General features: G+C 34.9%; 1 protein-coding gene across 1 annotated transcript in view; it reads right to left on the bottom strand.

Moving 5' to 3' along the window:
- LOC150104476 (XK-related protein 6-like) overlaps positions 1-15,486 on the bottom strand; it is a 144,489-nt gene extending 129,003 nt beyond the window's left edge. Inside the window, exons 1-2 of the mRNA XM_090395164.1 lie at positions 14,937-15,486; positions 4,619-4,827 (exon numbers count right to left, since the gene is read on the bottom strand). Of these exons, the coding sequence (XP_090251290.1) occupies positions 4,619-4,827; positions 14,937-15,364 (637 nt within the window). The 5' untranslated portion in view covers positions 15,365-15,486. The remainder of the gene's footprint in view (positions 1-4,618; positions 4,828-14,936) is intronic.
- Positions 15,487-25,881: the final 10,395 nt, after the last annotated feature.

Here is a 25,881-nt window from a genome sequence, read left to right as displayed (position 1 = left end):
AATAATACATGCTGATATTCATTCATTGCTAGCAGGAAAAATTGAAAATTAAAAAGATATGAAAAGAAAACTAAAAAATTATTTACAGATATTATTATTTTAATAATAATTAATATAATTGCATCCTCCATAAAGTTGGCAGACTCATCGTGGGAAGTTCATTCATCTGACAACATATTTACCATACCGAATCTTAAAATCCTTGACACTCCTTGCATTAATTGCATTCCATTCACTGACAATTCTCCATGTAAAATATCTACTCCTCACACTCCTCTTCACCATACTCTTACATAACTTCCAGGGATGACCTCTAGTTTTTCACCTCCCTTCTACTCTTTATAATTTCACCTGAATTAATCCAATAAAATCCTCTCACTAATTTAAATGTCTCTATCATATCACCTCTTTTCCTCCTATCCACCAAACTCTGCAATCCACATTTCTTCAACCCCTTTCTCCATAGCCAGAATTCCAAAGTCCTGACATTGTCTTAGTCACTCACCTTTGGACCCTCTCCAATGTCTCCACATCACATTGAAAACCAGGTGACCAGATCTGGGCACAGTAGTCCAAATGTGGTCTAACCAGTGCCTTATACGGTGGCACAACTACTTCTTTATCCTTACATGTTAGAGTACTTATCATAGCAGCACTACGATGTGCAGCCTTTGCAACACTAGCAATATGCCCTCTAAACTTCAGTTTACTGTCAACTCACTCCTAAATCTCTAATCTCATCCATTTCTTGCAGTATAGCACCATCGATATAGTACACAGTCTTATATTTCTGCACTCCAAAATGAAATGCCTTGCACTAATTGACATTAAAAATACAATCCTACTCTTTTGTCCAAGTAAAAAGTCTGTTGAAATCTTCCTGGAGGGAATTAACGACAGCAGTGCTACTTATAATTCTTCCCAACTTTGCATCATCAGCAAACAAATGAAGATTCCCAGTCAGTTCACATGATATATCATTTACAAACAAGTTAAACAGCAGAGGCCCAAGAACAGAACCCTGGGGCACCCTCCTTTTTTTTTTTTTTGAGACACTGCTCCACTACACAACCTGCTGGTATCATTCATAGAGCCAATCTCTGATCTACCTAACCAATATACTATCTATTCCCATCCTCTGCAGCTTGTACACCAATTTTTGTGGTAATCTATCCAATGCTTTTGCAAAGTCTAAGAATATCACTGTATATGATTCTCCCTTATCTAACACACTTGTCACCTTATCATAAAATGCAAGTAAATTACTAAAGCAGGATCCACCCTTCACAAATCCATCATAAAGAATGCAGTGTCCATCAGCCCAAGCCTGTATTCTATTCCTTACCAATCTCTCTCCAACACCTTGACCACAATCGAAGTCATACAGACTGACCTATAGTTGGAGACAAGACTTCTGTCTTAGACAGAAGTCTCTTCTTGTTTACAAATAAATTAAACAGCAGAAACCCAAGAACAGAACCATGGGGCACCCCACTGGCGATGCTCCTTTTTTAAGAGACTGCTCCAACATACACAACTTGCTGGTATCGTTCAGAGAGCCAATCTTCGATCCATCTAATCAATATACTATCTATTCCCATCCTCTGCAGCTTGCAAACCAACTTAACATGTGGTAATCTATCAAATACTTTTACAAAGTCCAAGAATATCACTGTATATGATTCTCCCTTATCTAACATCTATTACACTATCATGAAATGCAAGTAAATTGCTAAAACAGGATCTACCTTTTACAAATCCATGCTCACCATCATAAAGAATGCTATGTCCATCAACCCAATCCTGTATTCTATTTTTAACCAATCTCTCCAACACCTTGACTAAAACTGCAGGTTATACAGACTAATCTATAATTGGAAACTTCTGTCCTAGAACTATGCTTGTGGAGTGGTATACTATTTTGCCTTCTTTCCACTTCTTAAGATCTGCACCCACTGCAAGACTTTCATTAAATAACCAGGTGAAGGGCACAGCTAATTCTTGTGCATATTCCTTAAGAATATGTGGTGATATACCATCCATTCCCACAGACTTATTAACATCTAACTCAACCAACACCTGAATACACCTCTGATTCTTGCACTCCCAATTGTTCTAATACTTGCCTCCCTTCTAATACTGTTACTTCATAGTGTGATAATGGAAATAAAAAAAGCAAAAGTATATACTACAGTTTATTAATCATAAATTTATTGTACAAGAACATACAAAAGTAAAATGTATACAATCAAAATTTTGTATAGAATATAAAAAAGTTCTACATAGCAAATATCTTAACAGATGTGCTGAAAAAATATGCAAAGGTCATTAAATAACTGAGCTAAATAACATTAATAACTCGGCAAGAAATCAAAAAGTCTGGAGAAGACATATAGCAATAGCAGAGGAAATAAGAAAAATGAAACTTCAGAGAAACAAAGAAATGGTTAGACAACTCACTGCAGATTACGAAACACAAGGCTAGTAAAGATACGGAAAAATATCTAAACAACAGGTGCAAGGAAATTGAAGAAAGCAATATTATGGGTAGAACAAGAGATCTGTTTAGGAAAATAAATGTCACAGGTAAGTTTATCCCTAGATTAGGAGTTGTAAAAAAGTAATTCAGTAAATGTCTGATGGAAGAAGAAACAGTGAAAAAAAGATATAGAGGATTTGTACAAGAAATATAATAATATTAAAGGAGAATTTGAAAGGAGAGAATTTGTTGAGGGAACCCATGATAATGAAAAGTAAAGTGATACTAGCAATGGAACAGATGCCAAAAGGAAAAGCTCCTGGAGCTGATGGTGTGTCAGTGGAATTATTAAGAGCAGCTAAGGATGAAGTAGTGAATATATTGAGTGAAATTTGTAAACAGGTGTGGAAGAAAATATACTGGCCTAGGGATTGGAAAACATCAGTATTCATCCCAATTCCAAAAAAATCAAATGCCAGAGATTGTGAGAATTATAGAACCATCGCTATAATTTCACATGCAAGTAAAGTTATGCTAAAAGTGATCCAACAAAGGTTGGAGCCATATGTGAATAGAGAAATGCCACAAGAACAGGCAGGCTTTAAGAGAGGCAGAGGAACTAGAGACCAAACAGCAAACATGAGATGAATTATGGAAAGAACAAGAGAATTTCAGAAGAAAGTATTCATCTGTTTTATTGATTATAAGAAAGCTTTTGATTGCATGGATCACAACAGACTGGATTTTAATGAGAATACCTGAATATCTAATTCTCTTGATAAGAGAGCTGTATGAAAGGTTCAATAACCAAAAGAAAAAGAACCAAAAAGGTTCAGTAAAAAACAGTCTTTAGAAAAACAGACAGTGTTTGATGGAAAAAAGGGTGCAACAGGGTTGTATACTGTCACCCTACCTTTTCAATATTTATAGTGAATATGTTATGAGAATGGCTGATTTAGACAAAGATCCAACTGGAATTAAAATTGGAGTAGGAAAATAAATAATTTAAGATATGCAAACGATAAACCCTCAGAGCAGAAACTAAGGAAGATCTGAAGCAGTTGATTCTATTTGTTAAGACAGAAAGTAACAAAGCCAGGCTTAATTTAAACATCTTTCAAAACAACAGTGATAGCTTCTGGCAATTGAAATGAATTTATAATAGAGGGAGATAAAATAGAAATGGGTGAAAGTTATGATTTACTGGGATCCAGAATCAGAAATGATTGTAAATGTGAAGATGAAATTAAAAGAAGGATAGTCATGGGAAAAAAAGTGATGTCAAACCTCACAAAAATTATGAAAAATGGAGGCATGAGTAAGGCCCTAAAAGTTAGAATTGTGAAAGCAATGGTATTTCCAGTAGTGATGTATGGATGTGAAAGCTGGATTATTAAGAAGAAAGATAAAAAGTGAATTGATGATTTGAATTATTGGTGTGGAGGAGACTATTAAGAATCTCATGGACTGTAAGATGACCAATAAGAAGGTTTTTAGAGAATATAAAGACAGAATGCTCCTTGGAGGCAATGATCACTAAACAGAAGTTGATGTACTTTGGACATGTTATGCAAGCCGATGAATCATTGGAAAAGGCAATTATGTTGCAGAAGATTGAGGGAATGAGAAGAAGAGGAAGAGCACAAAAGAGTTGGATGGACAACATAAAAGAACTTACCAACTTGAAGTTACAATTACTAAATGAAAGAACAAGAGGCTGAGTGGAATGAAGAGCCTTTGTTCATAAGATCACGAGGAGTCGAAAATGACTGGATGGCATATAACAACTCTATACAAGTCCCCAAAAAACACTGGCTAAAAATTGGAGTTATTTTACGTCATGTTTCAGCGATATAATTTAATAAGAATAAGTCAACTTTTTTTTAAGTTTCAAGAACTACATTTGTTTGTATTAAAAAATAAAAACATATGCAAATATTTTCAGACAAAAAAAAAAAAGATTTCTTAAGTAGTCACAACTATCAACCAATGAAAAAACCATGACTGCTTACACTGGTTTTTTTGGATATTTAGCTTCTGCTTATCAGATGTTTATAATTCCTTCTGTATGGAATAATGTATCTTTAGTCAAACATATAAGATTTTTGCAGACATTTAATAAGTAGTTTTTATATTTACCTGTAAAATCATGTGTTGCCCCAGAATCTTGAGAAAAAATATACAACTGCAAAATTAGTTGTGGACCAGCTTCTATGAAACATTCAAATAACCGTAATAATGCTGCATCAGAATCCTCATATATCATCTGCCTATAATAATTCAAATTCTGAGATTTCCTCAACGATGTTTGTTGACTCTTTATACCATAATACAAGGAGTCTGTATACCTGTACAAAAAAATAAGAATGTGACATTTTATATAAAGTAATAGTTGATATTATTTGTAGGTAACAGTCTCTGTAGTTAGCAAATGTTATAGCAGCAACATCAATGGGTCAGACCAACTGCAGAAAAACATTACAGTAAACACACACAATATGGCAAACACTACTATGATTAATGCACTGTAATATACCATGGAAAAGTTCCAAACTAATTTCCATAGAACCGATGCTATTTAAAGCTCACTATTATGAACAGTTAAGGCTTAAATCTTTATAAGCAAAAATGAATTTTTCAGAAAATGACACCACAATCGTTAAATAAAGGAAACTGAAAATCACATGCTGTTCTATTACCCTTTCCATTACATCATACATACAAGAAATGGAATGGGAGAAAACCGAACAAAGGAAATTTTCCACTGCTCACAGGAATGAAACATGAACACAAACATAAAAAACACAATGCAAACAATACTGGACTAATGTATGAAATTATAAAAATGAAAATGTAGAATGCAAATTAATGACACTTACATGAAATCCTGATTAACTAAATATACACCAACAATACCATTAAAACCAAAAATTCTCCCCCCCCCCCAAAAAAATCAAAAATTCTAAATCAAAAGAGTTTATCATTATAATTATATAGGAATCTCTATGGCATCAAAAGACTTATTGCAGGAGACCCACACTAACACTTACACAATATTTATCATACCTCCTTAAGCTAATTCATTGTCAGGGTACTTGAAGCTAATTATAGCAATCCATTCCACTCATTCACCACTATTCAAGTAAAAATTCTAATTCACACATCCTCACTAACCGTACTCTTACACAACTTCAACGGCATTTGTTATGTACTGAAAAATTTCCTTTGTGTCAGTCTTATAGAACTCCTTTAATAACTTAAGTTTCTATCATGTCTCCACTTTTCTGCTTGTCAACAAAACTTTGCAACCACAACACCTTCAACCTATCCACATAACTCATCTTTGAATCCTCTTAAGAAACCATATCCCGATCCCCAAAAAACATGGGAAAGGGGGGGGGGGGTTTCAGAGATGCAACTTAAATAAGACTTAAAACAACTATAACTAGTTACTACTAAAAAAGCCACAAAAAAATTTTACTCAACCAAGATCCATCTCCTTTATGGAAATATTGTTATAGCTGATGTTAAAAAAAAAAAAATGAAATAAATATGTACACGTAGGTTTCTATGGTTAAGTATTTCTGGGGGAAGTTTTAAGTATTGAGACCACATTATAAATAAAGGGTTTATTGAAAATAAGCAATTAAAACCCAACAAGTTTTGTACAATGTAAGATTTACATCATCAGGAACAGTAGTACATGAAAGGTTTACATAGCAAAAGCCTATTAACAATTAATTACACATATTAGATGTTTTTAATAACTTCACAACTGTTAAATAAACCACATAAACCAGAATGCAAATGATAAATTTATTACTGTATGCGTGTCGGAACATTGCTAGTTGTTGCTATCACGTTCTGTGGTATCACACGTGCTATATCCTAGGTCCATAGCAATTAAATTTTTGATCAAAGTAGACCATACTTGATGTAAAATGAATCCTTGATTTTTATTACATCATGTAGGGATCCTAAGCATTTGTGAGGCTTCTTTAAATTTTCTTGTAAAATAGTTATTATCAACATATATTTTTGTTTGTTGCCAGAGTACTTGATGGCCAGTAGTGGTTGTGTGGAATGCCAGGCCTGATTTATGCTCTCTTCTTTTGTCGACATTTTTTATGTGTTCAGACATGCGGATCTCTCCCGACCAACAGGAAGATTTTTAAATACCGCTTCACACCACCATCCATTGCAAAAGATAGACATAATTAAAACTTTACGAGACAGGGCATACAGTATATCAAGCATATCAATTTAAAGGAATAAAGAACTGCGCTATGTGAAATAGAATCTCACACTTAATGGTTTTGAACCCAATATGATCAAAAAATTCTTAATACATCTCCTGCAACTCCCTTATTAAACAAGATTTCAATCATGCTGCCTTATATCAAGAATGTCATGGACAAAGTGGCTGTGTTGCTCTGCAAGTACATTAAAAGTGGCTTTTACCTTTTAAAAAAAAAAATCAAGATTCCTACATCCATGAAAACCTCCACATCACCCCATGAAAAAACCAGGCACCTATGAGATTCATTGCTCTTGTGGTATTTATTATGTAGGCCAGACAGGAAGATCGGGAGAGATCTGCATGTCTGAACACATAAAAGATGTTGAAAAAAGAAGAGAGCATAAATCAGGCCTGGCATTCCACACAACCACTACTGGCCATCAAGTACTCTGGCAACAAACAAATACGGCATATATTGATAATAACTGTTTTACAAGAAAATTTAAAGAAGCCTCATGCATATAGTAACAAATTTATTATTTGTATATTGGTTTATCAATTATATTTAATGGTTTTGAAAACATCAACAACATCTAATATGTGTAATTAATTGTTAATAGGCTTTTGTTATGTAAAACTTTCATGCACCACTAGCCCTGATGATGCAAGTCTTATGACATACAAAACTTGTTGAGTTTTACTTCTTCTTCTCTTCTGTCTAAGACGGGTTGAGTCTTCTCTTGAGCAGGATCTTCCAGTCTTCTCTATTCCTTGCTGTTCGAAAAAGTTCCTTATATGTTCTGCACCCTGAGATTTTCTTTATTAATTTCATCCAGGTAATTCTTGGTCTTCCGGGTCTTCTTTTTTCAGTTGTAAAAGTATTGATTAGGACGTTAAGAAGTCTGTCTGCATCCATGCATACAGTGTGTCCAAACCATCTCAGTTGTTGTTTTCTAATTTTTTCTATTATGGTCTTTTTTTTATACAATAGTTCTTGTCTGACTGTGATGTTTGTTTTCTTTTCTATCCAACTTGTTCTATTTATTTTTCTTAAGCATTTCATCAAATGCCAGCAGTTTTTTCTCCTCTCTTTTTTTAACTGTCCACGCTTCAGCTCCATAGATGACTGTTGGTATAATTATTGCTTCAATATAATTTGATTTTGGCTTGCTTAGATATCTTGTTTGTTTTCCAGATTTTCTGTAATTTTCCCATGGTTTCCATCCTATCACTATTCTGTGTTTGATTGTTTTGAGTTCATCTATTGTTTCTGTTAGTTTTGATCCAAGGTATATGAAGTTGTCTACTTGTTCTATTTGTTCTCCGTTTAGGGTGGCTGAGATGGTAGTTCCATTCCTCACTATTTTCATCACTTTTGTCTTTTGTATATTTATTCTCATGTCATATGTTTTACAGGTTTCGTTTAGCTTGTTGATCAACTTTCGTAGTTTATTTGGGGTTCTTGCAAGAAGGACGAGATCATCTGCATATTTGATATTATTTATGTTTAAACCATTGACATTGATTCCAGGCTCATTGTCTATTGCCTTCTTTACAACTTCTTCTAGATATATGTTGAATAGGCATGGGGTTAACGGGCATCCTTGCATTACTCCTTTTTGGATCTCTATGGGTTCTGTTGTGAGTGTGTCCTTTTTAATTATTGCATTTGTCTTAGAGTAATATTTTATTAGAAACTGTATTATATATTTGTCTATTGCTTTTTCTAGTAGAATTTTAAGAAGGATTTCTCTGTTGATGTTATTGAAAGCTTGTTTAAAGTCCACAAAACAACAATATAGTTCTTTATGGTCTTCCCAGCTGAGCTCTGCTAGTTGGTGCAGTGTGAAAATTTGGTCTATTGTTGAATAGTTTCCTTGGAAACCAGCTTGTTCTATGCCTATCATTTCTTCACAGGTGTTTTTTAATCTATTTTGTATAATTCTTATGAATATTTTATAGGTGTGAGGGAGTAAATTGATTGGTCTGTAATTTCTGCAGTCTCTTTTGTCTCCTTTCTTGTATATTGGGATGATCTTTCCAGTTCTCCAGTCATCTGGGATCTCTCCTGTTTGTAGTATTTTATTGAATAGGGTTGTTAAATATTCTATTGATATGCTGCCTCCATATGACCACAGTTCAGTAGGGATAGTATCAATGCCTGGTGCTTTATTGTTTTTCATCTATTTTATTGCGTATCTAACTTCTTCTTGTAAAATTTTGGGTGATCATTATTTTCTTCTATTGTTGGCATTGTAGTTTTGTATCCTTAGTGGAAGATAGTCTTAAAATGGTTTGACCAGATTTTTCTTATATATGTTACCGCTAAAGTGCAAAAACCGTTAATGTGCACATTACCAAGCTAATCTGCAGATTAACTGATTTGCTCCGTTAACGTGCAGAATCAAGAGTTTTCCGCATTTTACCTAGGTAATGTGCATATTAACGGCTTCCATATCGTTAAAGTTCAAAAGTTTGTTTCTCTCATTTCCTTTCCCTACTCCTTCCCCCCTCTTCCTCCACTTTTAGTTTGGTTTTTTAATAAGTAAACATAATTTTATCATATGTTTTTTTCTTAATTGTAATAAGATTTTAAACCGTTTGATTCCTTGTATTATATTAATTGATTGATGATTGATTCTATCAACTAATTTGTTGATTGTTTGATTGTATTAACTTGATTCTTTAGATATCAAAAAATAAATAAATAATATTATCTTAATTTAAACATACAGAAACGTTGCTGTTGTTCCAGCAAAGATCTTATTTTCACTTTAACGAGTGCCTAGTAGATAATGTGCAGATTACCTAGGTAATTTGAGAAATGAAACAATTTTCCGCACATTAACGGATCACTGTAGTTAATCTGCACAATACCTAGATAATCTGCAGAATAACTGATTTCTGCACTTTAGCGGTAACATATATTCAATATTCCCAGTTTCAGTCATCTTGTTGTTTATCATTGTTACTGCTTTTGCTGAGAATTCCTTTGTAATTTCTCTTACAGTATCATGGAAGACTTTTAGGTTGTTTTGTTGGTATGCTTCTTGGCATTTCTTAACTTTTTCTTCTAACCATTTTTCTTTAGCTTTTTTGCATAGGTTATGAACTTTATTTTTTAGTGCTCTATAATTTTCTCTATTCTGTTCATTGTTTTGTTGGTTTACAAGTATCTTGGCCTCTCTTTTCTCTTCTATGGTAGCTATGATTTCTTTGGTTATCCATTTGTTTATTTTGGGTTTGGACCCTAGAGCATCTTTTGCAATTGATAACACTGTTTTTTTTCCTTCTTCCCAGTATTTTCCGCTGTTCTGGAAGATGGAGGGTTTTAATTTCAAGCACATCTGTTCTAAAAATCGACTTCTGCTTGAGCTATCTTTTAGTTTTGATAGGTTGATGTTTTCTTCTTTTCTGATATTGTTTTTCCTGTTGAATTTTATCTTCACTTTGGCAGTTAATATTTCGTGGTCAGTGTCAAAATCAAAACTTCTTAATGTTCGTACATTATTTACTGATCTTTTCCATTGTTTGTTTATGATGATATAGTCTATGCAGTTCTTTATATTACCATCTGGGGATGTCCATGTATATTTATTATTAGGGCGTTGATAGAACAATGTGTTTGTAATCATTAGATCGTTTGCTTTACAGAAGTGAAGTAATTGTTCTCTCTGTCGTTAAGCTCTCCGTATCCAAAATTCCCCATCACATCTTTTTTTTTTTGTCTGCTGTGAACTGTCCTATGTTAGCATTAAAATCTCCCATCACTATCATGAGTTCTCTATTTTTGGGATTATCTATTTCCTGTTGTAGTTCTTCATAGAAATTTTCTATTTCTTCCTCTGAATGGTTACTGTCTGGTGCATATATTTGGATTATTTTAATTGTTTGACCTTTTTCTTTTCTTGAAGTTTGGCTGTGATTATTCTAGGAGACACTGGGTTTATTTCAATTACTGAGTGCGTAAGTTTCTTTTCAATTAATAATGCAACTCCTTCTCTGTGTATGTTATCTTTTCTTCTTGAGAAGTACAGTCTTCCTTCTGGTAAATCCATGAATCCATCTCCGCACCAATGTGTCTCTGAAAAACCTAAAATACTCCATTTCAGCTTTTTTAAATTTTCCTGGACTAATTGCAATTTTCCAGGTCAGTATAGTGATCTTATGTTTACTTATTAACCTGGGGTTTACTTATTTACCTGGGTTTTACTTATTTTTAATAAACTCCTTATTTATATTATGTGGTCTCAATACTGAAAACTTCCCACAGAAATATGTGTTGACAAAACAAAATAACACATTCTTTTAATTATCACTATACATTACATGTAATTAAACATAAATATGCATTCCTTCAATTATTATTATTATTATTTTGGTAACTTCCATGGAGTCAACAGACTGTGGGAGACCCACCCAACCAGCATCATGCTATCATAATAAACTTTGAAATTATTTCCACTCCCTGGCAATGCATTCCACTCACCAACAACTCTCCTCACACCCTTCTTCAGCACATCTTTATAAAACTGTCAGGAATGACCTCTAATTCTTCCCATCTTAAATCCAATCTGTTTATAATTTCTTCCATATTAATCTGGTAGAATCCCTTAACTAACTTGAAGGTCTCTATCATATTACTCTTCCTCTGGGTCTTTTTCCTTCTATGGCATCTCTGATGATTCCGTTCCCTCTCAGAATATGTCCGATCCGGTTTCCCTTGCTTCTTTTTATCCTCCTTAACAGACGTCTTTCTTCTTCTCCTAGTCTTTTTAAGACCCCTTCATTAGTTATTTTATCTGTCCATTTGCTTTTTTCCATCCTTCTCCAAATCCACATCTCAAAGCTTTCCAAAATCTTAATTTCTTCTTTCTTCAATGTCCAAGTTTCAGATGCACAGAGGGCAACACTCCACACATAACATTTTATTAGTCTTTTCTTTAGGTTTCTATCCATTTTACTTCTGAATAGATTCCATTTTCTATTAAAGGCATCTCTTCCCATTGCTATTCTTACTTTTATGTCACTTTTACATCTCCCATCACTGCTAATAACACTTCTTAGATATTTAAATGTCTTTACTTGTTCAACTTTTCCCATTTATTCTGATATCCATATTTGCCTCTTTTCTTGCTATTTTCATCACCTTTGTTTTTCTGATGTTAATTTTCATTCCATAATTGATACAGGATTCCGGTAATCTGTTCAACTGATGTTGTAGTCCTGTTTCAGTGTTTGATAGCAATGCCTTGTCATCTGCATATTGTATTGCAAATATCTGACTACCTCCAATCTTTATTCCTTCTTCTGAATTCTCCAGTGCTTCTTTTAACATTGCTTCGGAATACATGTTGAACAAAATTGGTGACAGAGAACAGCCTTGTCTTACTCCTCGTCCAATGATATCTGGTTCTGTTATACCATATGTCTCTCACCATGGCAGTTTGTCCCATATATAGTGAGATAATTAGCCTTCTGTCTTTCCAATTCATACCAATCTTTTCCATGACTTCCACCATCTTATCCCATTTTACATAGTCAAAAGGTTTCTCAAAATCTATATAACAGATGTTAACTTCTTTATTCACTTCTAGACTTCTTTCACTTACTATTCTTAACAGTCCAATTGCATCTCTTGTTCCCCTACCCTTCCTGAAACCAAACTGATCTTCTCCAAGAAATTCTTCCACTTTAGATGCAATTCTTCATGTTAAGATTCTCATAAATATTTTTGATGTATGGGAAATGAGGCTTATTGTTCTAAAATCCTTGCAGTTCACTGCATTACTTTTCTTGGTATAGGTATAAATATTAAGGTCATTAAATCTTTTGGTAGTTCTCCTTTGTTATAAATTAAATTTCATATACAAGTAGCCAAAAGGTGTCACACCTTATTATTAAAATACTGTGGATTAGAGATAGAGTTTGTTGAAAGGTTGTAGAGATGTTGAAAGTTTTTTTTAACTTGGTTAACTGTTAACTATTAAAACTATTTCAGGAGGCAAAGATGTGACATTTTTAAAAAGCTTTTTAGTGTTTTATTTTAAGAATTAGTGGGATCATAATCCAGTGGTTTATAAGTAATGCAATCTCTCAACAGGACATTCATCTCTTGTTTAATTATTTATGTGTTGTATTTATTCCATAAAAGCCCATAACGACAACAAGCAATTTATCAGTGTATTTCATCCTTGTGAAGGTAGTATCGTAAGAAGTTAAAGTGTAGAGGGTATGGTGGAGGAAAAATTGTTGATGAATGAGGAGGAGGTATATGAGAAATTAAGTGAACTTGATATTAATAAGACAGCAGAACTTGAAAGTATTTGCTGTGTCTTAAAAGAATGCTTTAGAGAATTAATGGTACCTTTAGCATACTTGTTTAATATGAGTCCTAAAGAAATGGAAGATGGAAAAAATTGTTCCATCTTATCCCCCCTCACACACACACACACAGGTTGGCCTACAAATTACAGGTCAATATATGTTCCTGGAGCTGCTGTCTAAGGTGTTAGAGAAGTTTGTGAGGACAAGAATTCAGGAATGGGTCGATAATAGCAGTATTCTATGATGGTCATCATGGGCTTTAGGAAGAAGTCATGCTTTAGCAGTCTACTTATGCATTACAAGGTGACAAATTCACTGGATAAAAGAGATACATATACAGTGATGTGCTTGGATTTTTCAAATGCCTTTGATAGACTAACAAGCTAGTAGCTAACCTGAAACAGATGGGATTAGATAACAGACTAAGGAGCTGGACAGCTGATTGCCTGTTGATAGGTAAGTATCAACAGGTTGTGTATGTAAGACTAGTATCCCAAAGGAGAAAGGCTTTCCACTTATTGGAGTACCACAGGAATCTGTTTTGGGTCCATTATTATTTAATATTATTATTATTACCACGGGCGACTCCAAGGAGTCCTTAGACTCATCGAGGGAGGCCCTAAACATCATGTCCACACAAGTATTCGACATTCTCACAGTATCTATCATACTTTGCCTTGAACTCATTCACCGTCATAGCACCCACAACAGACTCTGGCAGCTTATTCCACTCATTTATCACTCTAAAAGTAAAGAACCCAGCTCTAACACCCTTACTAACCACACTCTTGCCCAGTTTCCATAGATGTCCCTTAGTCCTCCCACCACCAGGTCCTGATCTCAAAAATATCCTCTGAATTAATCCTATAGAAACCCTTCAGCAATTTGAATGTCTCAATCAATTCTCCTCTTTTCCACCTATCAACCAATTTCTGCAACCCACAAATCTTCAACCTGTTCTCATAAGGTTCATTCCATAGACCTGATAGTCAAGATGAGGTCTTATCAAGGCTCGGTACAGAGGAATAATAACTTGCTTATCTCTGTTCATCAAAGTATTCTTCAGCAACCAAGTGATTTGATGAGCTGATTTAGCTAGTTTTGCAATGTGCCCCCTAAACTTCATCTCCCTATCCACCAACACTCCCAAATCCCTGGCCTCATCAATCTCCTGGAGTACAGTTCCACCAATGTGGTATACTGCTGCTAATCTTTTCACCCCAAAATGCATAACCTTACATTTTGTCACATTAAATTGACATCCATTCTCCTTAGCCCAGACCTCCAATCTATCCAAATCATCCTGCAAGATTTTGACATCTTCTGCATTCACTATTGCCCTACCCAACTTTGCATCATCAGCAAACAAATGAACTGTTCCTCTTAGATCCTTCCCTATATCGAATATGCCAGTTAATAACATTGGGTACGTTTATCTGGAGGTGTGCACCTGTTTGCCAATGATGCAAAGTTGGGAAGAATTGTAAGAAATTGGCCTTGCAGGAAAATCTCAATAGCCTATATGAGTGGAGCTGCTAATTTAAGTGCAACGTCCTGAAATTTGGTAGGTAAGGTTGGAATGTAGAATACACAATTAATAAAAATTTTGAAAAAGTGGAAGAGATAAAAGATCTGGGAGTGATGGTGACTTTAGTGGTTACGGTACTAAAATTGTAAAAAATTCACAAGAGATTATGGCGATAATTAGGAGAACACTGACAAGCAGAAGCAAAGAAATTATTGAAGTTATTTTATTATTATTTTTTAGCTCAACAGCTAAAAATTCAACATCTACATTTAACTCAGAAGTAGGTCCAATGAACTTCAATTAACTTACTAACCATCTAACTAATACATACTTAAAAATAAGTTGTTTCGAGTTTTTCTCACCTCAGTACAGGTCCCAACTGTAGAAGAAGGAACACAATGCGAAGTGCCCACTGCCACTGAGCTGGATGCAATATATTTTGGTTCTCTTCATCAATGATATACCATCGCAAACTAAATCCAGTCATTGTCAAAGTTGCAACAAGAAAAGGAAGTACAGTTAATACAAAATATGTCATATTTCCATTTTGATAATGAAGATAAGCTACCAAGAGATCTGTTACTACATCAAATAAAAACGTCACAATGGATATTAAAATAGCCAAAACATCCCACACAGTAAACGTTAGACACGAAGGTGTAGCATCAGAAGCATCACACCCTTCAGTTTTACTCCTGAAACAACTGCTTTCTTCACCCCCCTCTTGATCTTCATGTTCTTCATGTTCAACAGTATTTTTAGTAAAATTTGAGTTTATCATGGCAATCATGAGTTTTGTACTTTTCTAGATTGATTTTAAAAATTTTAATAAACCATAACTTTGCTCTGAAAATTCACGTACAAGGCACGGAATTCATCTTTATAACACTAAGAAATAAACTCAAAACACCAAACAAGATCCATTATAAACATTACGAAATTTCGACAGCGAAAACATGTTTTTAAATACTCCACTTGATCTAAAAACGCACCCTGGTGATAGAGGAAGTAATATGATGAAAACAACAAGAGGAAATAATATCAATCGAATATATGCAACAAAATCATTTATTATTTATTCATAAAGATATTATTATTATTATTGTTCCGGGAAACTCCAAGGAGTCGACAGACTCATCGAGGGAGGCTCTAACATCATGTCAAGAACAACTATTCAGCATTCACACAGTATCTATCATATTTTGCCTTGAACTCATTCACAGTCGTAGCACCCACAACAGACTCTGGAAGCTTATTCCACTCATTCACCACTCTCCAAGTAAAAAACCTAGCTCTAACACCCTTGTCAACCACGCTCTTGCCCAGCTTCCATGCATGGCCCCTAGTCCTCCCACCACCAGTCATATTTTCAAAAATATCTTCTGGATCAATCTTATAAAAACCCTTCAGTAATTTGAATGTCTCAATCATATCACCCCTCCTTCGCCTATCGTCCAATTTCTGCAACCCACAAATCTTCAACCTATTCTCATAAGGTTCATTCCACACACCTGCTATCATCTTGGTCACTCGTCTCTGGACCCTCTCCACTTCCTCCCCATCACGAAGAAACCCTGGTGCCCATAACTGGGCACAGTAGTCCAGATGGGGTCTTATCAAGGCTCGATACAGAGGAACAACAACTTGTTTGTCTCTGCATGTTAAAGTATTTTTCAGAAGCCAAGTGATTTGGTGAGCTGTTTTAGTCACTTTTGCAATGTGCCCCCTAAACTTCAACTCCCTATCCACCAACACTCCCAAATCCCTGGCCTCATCAATCTCCTGGAGTACGGTTCCACCAATGCGATATACTGCTGCTATTCTTTTCACCCCAAAGTGCATAACCTTACACTTTGCCACATTAAATTGACATTAAATTGAAATTGACAGATGGGGGAGAGAAATCCGCTGACGCTTTTTATTCGCTAAAATTTAGTCATGGAATCAACAGAACTCAATCTCCACATGGAACTTCATCCTACATGTAGGGTTGCCACCTTTTGGTTAGTCCAAAGAGGGACACACTTAATCGAATATGAAAGTCTTCCTCTCCTCTAAATGTATAAAATGAAAAAGCCAAAGTTGAATATGTAATTCTAACCTTATAAAAAAATTAAAAGATTGAATACATTGGTAACGGTATTAGAGATTTAATAATATTTGTATTTTAAATATATAAGTTGTCCTGCTTAGGTGTAATTCAGGAAGCTGAAAATTTTCTTAAAATTCGGGATGTCCCGCCTAATTCGGGACAGGTGGCAAACCTACCTTCATCATCTCCATGGATACTTAAGACTAAATGTGAGTGCACTGTAATCATTATTTAATAATAGTTTTTTACCATGCCTTCGGTTTGCATCATATAGAGCAGTGCTTCCCAAAATTCTGGATGTCGGGGCCCCTTTGGAAAAATTAAAATATTTCACGACCCCCCCCCCCCGAAAAATAATCGTAATATAGACATATATTATTATAATATTTATTGTATTTATATTCAATGCAAAACATACACAGCGAATATTGCAAAAATCAAATCAAAATATTACATTTTTAGCATCTTACATACACATTTGACATGGCACCAGTGGTCTAGCTAGTGCTTTTGTCGCTCGGGGCGGTCCCTGAGTTTTTTCATCCTTCTCAATACACACCAAAAAAAAACTATAAAAAGTCGAAACGACGTATAGGGAAATAAATTAAAACACTATGTTGATTTTTGAAGTAAAACTTTAATTTCAACATTATTAAATATTATTTTTCTTGCTTTTTTGTTGGCAAAATCGTCGATGACATTGGCGAAGTCTAGTTCATATTAACGGAGGTAATTCTTAATCAATTTTATTTAGAAAAACTCCTTTCACAACTAGCACCACTTACAGCAATTGCGAGGAAAATTCGCAGTAGTATTACAATATTTGGAACTGAGTTCTCGAGATTGTATTTTAGAATTAACTGCAAAAGTTCCAAATGGTTCAAAGTGCCGCCAGGGGCGGACCGCTCCTCCGCCTTCCCCTAGCTACGCCTCTGCATGGCACATTATCTCATATTTTTATATAGATAGATATATTGTTATTGTATATTTGCAGTACAAGCACACGAAATGTAAAACGATTAGCAATAAAGAAACAATTAAAAACATAAAAGAGGTTTAATAACAATTTAATGTGATGGATGTTTCAATACTGCTACACAAATATTTTAAGCTGCAATTTTTGGATTTCGGCTTTGAAATGAACCTTATATGAATAAGCATATATTTACTAATATTCATTAAGCGCCGAAAAATGCGGGAAGCAAAATTTGTGAACCAGCAAAAATATGTGATTTTTTCCCATTAAAATATAAAAAATAACAAAAAAGAAATAATAAATAACAAAAATTAAATACGTTTCTTTTAAGATAAAAAAAACTCTACTTAGTCTTAAGATATTTTCAATTTGTCTTCATTATTTCACAGCCCCCCCTCCGTAACGAAACCCCCTCCACAACAAAGGGGCCGTGGCCCACAGTTTGGGAAGCTATGATATAGAGGATCTACAAACATACGTTAATTATTATTATTATTATTATTATTATTATTATTATTGCGGGCAACTCTAAGGAGCCCTTAGTCTCATCGAGGGAGGCTATAAACATCATCTCAACCACAACTATTCGGCATTCGCACAGTATCTATCATACTATGCTTTGAATTCTTTTACAGTCATGGCACCCACCACAAACTCTGGCAACTTATTCCACTCATTCACCAATCTACAATTAAAAAACCTAGTTCTAACACCCTTTCTAACTACACTCTTGCTCAGTTTCCTGAGCAAAAGTGTAGAGAGTGGATGGCTCATAGTTCTACCATCACAAGACCTGTTCTGAAAATTTTCCTCTGAATTAATCTTGTAAAAATCCCTTCAGTAATTTGAATGGTCTCAATCATATCACCTCTTCTATCCGCGCGGTAAGCCTATTCGCTTTGCGCTTCGCAAACATATACCTGGGGAAGGAGTGTCCCAGGTTCGATTCCCATCGAAGACATGAGAAACTATGCCTGAGGAAGACATAGCCAAGTTAGCGGGCCTTGGGTTTTTCTGCCAGTTTATCTGGCCTTTTTCCTCCACCAAGCAGGCAAACCGACCCCGTGAACTTCTACGGCCAAAAATATATCCCCCCCCAGCGGCAGACTAGGAGACAAGTCGGTCGGGAGTCGTACTAACAAGTAGTCACATCTAAGTAACACGCGGACCCTGCATAGGAAGCGGGAATAACATGTAGTGAATGAAGAAGAATCATATCACCTCTTTTCCTCCTATCAACCAATTTCTGTAAACTACAGATCTTCAACTTGTTCTCATAAGGTTCATCCCATAGACCAGCTATCATCTTGGACATTCGCTTCTGGATCGTCTCTACCTCTTCCCCATCAAGAAGAAACCCAGGGACCCAGATTAGGGCACAATAGTCAAGATGGGTTCTTATCAAGGTTCAATAAAGAGGAACAATAACTTGCTTATCTCTGCTTCAAAGTATTCCTCAATAACCAAGTGATGTGATGAGCTGATTTAGCCACTTTTTCTATGTGCGTCCCTAAACGGCAACTCCCTGTTCACTAACACACCCAAATCTCTGGCTTTGTCAACCTTCTGGAGTAAAGTTCAACCAATGTGATATACTGCTGCTAATTTTTTCACTACAAAATGCATAACCTTACACTTTGCTATATTAAACTGACATCCATTCTCATTAGCTCAGACTGCCAATCTATCCAAATCATCCTGCAAAATTTTAACATCATGTGCATTCACTGTTGTTCTACCCAACTTTGCATCAGCAGCAAATAAATGAACAGTTATTCTCAGATCCTTTCCTATATCATTAATGAACAAATTAAATAGCAGTGGTCCAAGAACAGAACCCTGTGGCACACCCCCTAGTAACAGGCCTTCTTTTGAATTCCACTCCTCAATAAACTACTCTCTGATATCTCTCCATCAACTACCCTATCCATCTAACCCAACCTACATCCATCCCCATGTGCTACAGTTTACTAATTAGAATTCCATGTGGTATCCTTTCAAATGCCTTAGCAACATCCAGCAGTATCACTGTAAATCCATTAACCTTAACTACAGCCATCACTGTATTATAAAACGTGAGCAAGTTACTGAAACATGGTCTACCATTTACAAAACCATGCTGTCCTCCATACAGTATCCCATTTTCATCTATCCATTCCTGTATTTTGCTCTTGACTAATATCACCAAAATCTTGACAATGATTCCTGATATGCTGATTGGTCTGTAATTTGAAATAGCAGTCTTGGAACCTCCTTTATGCAATGGAACTATCTCCCCCTCTATCCACCCACTCGGGACTTACCCAGAGATGAGACTTAAATTAAACAGTATGGTCAAGGGACCTGACAATTCCTTTGTCGCTTCAAGTAAGACTCGAGCTGGTATACTATTATCCAATCCCACAGATGAATTTACATTAAGGTTTTGTAATATACTATTTACCTCCATTTCATTTACTTCACTTCCTGTATCACCCATTCGTATTCTCCTTCCTGCAATATCACATCCTGGATGATATACTCTTGCAAAGTGTTCACCTAATAATTCTACTATTTCAGTTGATTCAGTTACCTCCCTGCCATTGGCATTTCTTAGAATCATTTTGCAGTATACATTTTTTTCTTTTACTTGCAGCATATCGAAAGAACTGTTTTGGATTCACTTTAGCTTGCATTGCTAATTTCCTTTCATAATCTGCTTTTACTTTTCTTACCACATTAGTTACCTTCTATCCTGTGCTTTGTACTGTTTGTGTGCTTGCAGGCTACATTTCTCCTTAAATTTCATCCACAATTCTTTCTTTTTTGCAGCTCAAGCTTAATGGTGTTATTCATCCATTTAACTCCCAATTGATTTACTCTCCGGACTTTAGGTATGCAGTCAGTCATTACCTCCCTCAAACGCTCCTTAACCACTTCCCATGCACTCTCAACATCTAGCCCTTGCAGTTTAACATGCCATGGCACTGATCCAAGCAATCTCCTAAGCTTGTCATAGTTACCAGCCATATGGTCATATTCGTTTGGCTGGAGAGCGTATGCGCTCTCCAGCCAAACGGCTGCGGGTTCTAATCCCGCTGTGTGCATGGATGTGTGTGTGATTGTTTGTGAAAATACTAGTGCTGATGGTTGGCGGTAGATGGCGTTGGTGTAGATGATGAAGGTAGCTGCGGTTACTGGAGTGGTGGAGACGGTGAGTTGTAGAGTAGGTGTCCTCCCTCGATGTGTCTTTTGACTCCCTGGAAGTGTTACATAATAATAATAATAATAATAATAATAATAATAATAATAATAATAATAGTCAATATGGCCAATATGGTCATATTCATGTTAGTCAATTTCTCAGATGCAATTACTAGGTCAAGCTCTCCGAACCCCTAGTATATTCCATTACATGATCTCTCAGGTAGTAATCCCTTAGCAACTGAATAAAATTCATTTACTTCCTCCCACTTGTCCTCTCCTCTCTCCAATCAATGTTACCATCGTTGAAATCCCCCATAATAATTACCTGTCCTCCACTCATTGAGTCTATTTGCCTATGCATGCATCATCTATTCCGTAGCCTGGTCTATAAGAGCACCCAACTGTACATTTTGTTCTACTGACCTCAACCTCACGCCAGATAGCCTCAAATGTGCTATTTTCACTATTCAGAAGTTGAACTTCTAACAGAGGCGTAGCTAGGAGAGGGCAGAGTGGGCGGTGCTCCCAGGCGGTACTTTGAACCTTTTTCAACTTTTGCAGTTAATTCTAAAATACAGTCTCGAGAACTCATTTCCAAATATTGTAATACTATTGCGAATTTTCCCTCACAATTTCTGTAAGTGTTGCTAGTTGTGAGAGGAGTTTTTCTAAATAAATTGATTAAGAATTACCTATATTACTATGAAATAGACTTCACTAATGTCATCGACGATTTTGCTAATAGAAAGGCAAGAAAATTAACATTTTAGAATGTTGAAATTAAAGTTTTACTTCAAAAATTAATACAGTGTTTAATTTATTTCTCTCTATGTCGGTTTGACTTTTTGTACTGTTTTTGGTGTGTATTGAGAAGAGCAGCAAACTCAGGGACCGCCCCGAGCAGCAAAATGCTCTAGCTACAACACTGACTTCTATTCTCTTTGGCTGCAGTTCAACAGCTATCATTATTAACACTCCTCCACCCATTCTGTTCTCTCTGTCATTCCTGAACACACTATACCCCTCACATTTTATCCCACTAACTATAACATCTTCTGTTGGCCATGTCTTACTAATTATAATTATATCTATGAACATATGATAATTAAATAACCAAATCTGCTAACCCCTTTTACTCCCCCTATAATTCTACTTTTATTCCCTTAAAACGGCGTGGCCATTTTAGCGGGATGCAAATTATCAAGATTTTGGAGACAGTTCAATCTCCACCAATAGCAGTCAGAGATAGCTGGCCTCAGATTATCTCTCATTATACACGGTATCCGGTGAACTAGATAGCTTACAAGTGACGCCATCTCGTGGGCTCTAATCCTAACACTATATTTTTATTGTCTGTAATAGTGTGGGTTCTGTGTAGATTTCCTTCAGTTACTGGCAAGAAACACCCAAGTTTTTAGAAGAATAAAACCGCTTGTCTGAGTCAGAGATCGACTAAATCGGGAACAGTTGTAGAAAGGCTTAGAAATAAGTTCATCTAGTAGGCAACAAGAACTAGGCTGACCATATACCCTTGAAACAAAAAAAAAACGGAACATTGGGATGGCAAAAACGGTTCGTGGTAATGTAATATTCTGTATTCATCAAAAAGTAAGAAGATATAAATAAGTTTTATTACATAAACATATTGAGCTTACCATTATTTTTCATTGACGGAATCCATACAAAAATTTTGGCAGACGTAGAGGGAGATTGTATATCACCCCGATCGTACCATGAATATTTCTCCGATGAAGTGATCTTATGCAGCAAATTTTGGTCTTTCAACATCTTATCATAAACCTTCTCACACTTCATGACACAATTTTGTTTTACAACTAACATAGCTCTCATTACTTAAATATAAAGAGCTAATCAGCTTCATTTCGGTGATATAAACATTATTTAAATTAAGAGGATATTAAATCCCACATCTACGTACTAGGGTCACTTGCATTAGCTCACGCTAGTGTTCGCCGATACTTTATAGTTTACTATATTTGGCATGAAACTCTGATTCCAATCTTTGAGTTTCTTATTCGGTTTTAAAACAATGTGGGATTTAATATCCCCTTAATTTAAATAATATAGCCCTCATTGTTCACTTAATCTAGGTTAGATTAGATTGATTAGATCACTTAATCTAGATTTCTCCTCTGACCACATACTGTTAATAACATAAAATATTCTCTCAACAGGTGCTGTACTTCCTGGAAGACAAAGAATAAATTCTATAATATTACAAAAGTTTTGAAAGTATAGGCGTTTTTCGCTCATTTCAGAAAAAAATCTGTACTTTTGTTCCATTACTTGTATACAGCTTGTCTAGTTAAATAAATTTGAATTCTTTCTGGAGATCGTCATCGAAACTGCAGTTTCTTCTCTCTGACAATGCAAGGATAGACTTAAAACTTTAAAAAATAAGACTTAAAACTTTAAAAAATAAGACTTAAAACTTAAAAAAATATGAAATTTAAACCAACGACATTGAATTACAAAGCCACCGGTTAGCATACCAACAAAACAAAAACTAACGCTACGGCAGAACAGACGCCGTCTGGGAAGCGCAAGTGTTACCAATATGCATTTTTTTTTTTTTTTTTTTTTAATTTTCGCTGAATAAATCACTACAGATATCGATATATGGTATCGAACAATATGACTCCATGGTTATACAAATTACTGGTATCCATGATATTGATATATGATTATAGGTTATTAATAATAATTTATGATTGACCAATATTAAAGTATATTTATTGTTTTTATTAAAAACGGGACAAAACTGACATTTTTATTAAAACGACGGGACGGCCGATTAATATGAAAAAAAACAATAAAACATTACGTGTGGTCAGCCTAACAAGAAGGGAACTTAAGTCGTATTTCTTGGAGTAGACTACCTCTGTACAGACACACACGCCAGTTCCACTGCACTCTCTACTTATAATTCATTATGTACATGTACAACGAAATTTACATGAATTCTAAATTTTTTTTTCACAAATTTGCATTAAATTTTTTTTTTTTTTTAAAAAGTTTATGTGCATTTTACAAAATGGCACTTGTAATAAACGAATATTTTTTCTTTATTTATAGGAATAAGGTGTATCGACTTGCAACTTCGAAGCTTATATTAAGCTAATCTGAGAATGAGACTGGGCAGTTGTAATTTGTTGTAATTCAGCTCTGTGGAAATAAAATGACATAAATTTATAACAAAAATATTATAATGAAAATCATTATAATATCAAATGAGAAAGAAAACGGCAAAAAATTGTAAATATATAGTTCAATTCAGTAACAAATTATCACATGATGATAATAAGCAAACAGAAGAGATCAAAATGAGAGTGACAAAGTACCTCAATTGAGGAGCTCAACTGATTCATGAAAGTGAGCATAGAGTAATAGACTTCATCTCTTCACACAAGTAGCAGAGTGTAATAAATTACTCCACTTCTCTTGTGTAGTTATCTGTCTATAGTGTAATTTACAACACTCTTGCATTACATGTCCCATCTCATTGGATCAGCTATTTACAGTGATGTACCTTTGTCTAAGTGTTTCAAACATGCAAAACCTCTACAACAAGCAGAATAATCACTATTCCAAATTATTAATATAAATTGTTTGTTCACATATTCTTACCAAGGATCATTGGGATGAGTATATACTACTACCGGAACATATTTGGTAATACTCACGAACAAGCAATATTTTCCTTAATGCATTTTCTCTTTGTAAATGAACATTTTGTATTATCAATTTAATGCAGCTAACTTAAGAGCATATTAAGGTACTATTTTTTATCTGTCAAAGCAGTTAATTGTTGTAAAATTTTGAAAATGCTTTGTCATCATAATTCAGTGTGTAAAATCTCAAATAATTTTATAATATGCTAGTGAAATTCCATAAACGTATCGTCTTCTTACTTATCATATAAATTTACTCTCAATCAGGTAAACATTCTGACATAGCACAATACACGGTGATTCTGAAGTGTATGTCTCCCAAACATAATCCTTTTGAAGTTCTGCTCAGGGAACCTACTCCTGTTAACAAACTGGTATTATTATTATTATTATTATTATTATTATCCGCCAAACTCCGGATCATTGCAGCAACACTCTTCCAAGTTAAAGACATTATTCCACCCAACATAAAAAAACTCCTATATCACGATATCTGCGAATTCCTACTCAGATACGGAATAATAGTCTATGCAAATACATCAAACAGCCACCTAACAAAATTAGAAATACTACACAGGAAAATCGTCTCAACAGTGATCTGGACACCTTACACGCAACAACCAATATCCGACAAGCACATCGTGATACACAGAATTCTGAGCATTAAAAACCTGAAACACTACATGACATTAACAAGGAATTACTTCAACATCACCTATCGATACAACAGAGACACATATCGTATAACACGACCTACAACAACCCTCTACATCCCCACACCTGTCAACAACTCATACGGTTCTTTTGTGAGAACACATCAGATACCCACGCAGTTCAACAACCTACCAAGAAAGTTAAAACACGTAGATAACTACAGAACATTTAAAAAATAACTCTGGAAAATATACCAACAAAGTTAGGAAACCATTACCACTGATATACACATCACAAATCACTAGCATCCAATGCCTACATCCCATACATAAACAGTAGCAACAACACAATTAGTGAAGGCTAAATCCCACTCTCTTCATAAAAGCTAACCCAAGCTTCGAAGTAGGTGGGATTAACTTGCCTCACTCATCTACAAGTAAATCTTATAAGCAAATGCAGAAATTTGTATGGATAGTGTTGTAAATACATAATATAAAGGCAAAAAAGTATTGTTAAAAATTTTAATTGAAATCCAATGTAGGAATTGCTGCACTTAGTGCCGAACTCTGTAAAATTACAAGGCGCAATGTCATACAAGATGTTTATTGTATGTATAAATATTTTAGCAATCAATAAAATAAATACATATGTTAAAAAAATATTTTTTAATTATGTGACACCTCCAGGGAGTCCAAAGACTAATCGAG

This window comes from Typopeltis vanoorti, chromosome 7, assembly GCF_054136105.1.
Source record: "Typopeltis vanoorti isolate ZY-2024b chromosome 7, IOZ_Tvanoo_1.0, whole genome shotgun sequence".
Lineage (NCBI taxonomy): Eukaryota > Metazoa > Arthropoda > Arachnida > Uropygi > Thelyphonidae > Typopeltis > Typopeltis vanoorti.
The sequence above is the reverse complement of the archived record's forward strand: the minus strand, read 5'-3'. Positions and strand labels throughout refer to the sequence as shown.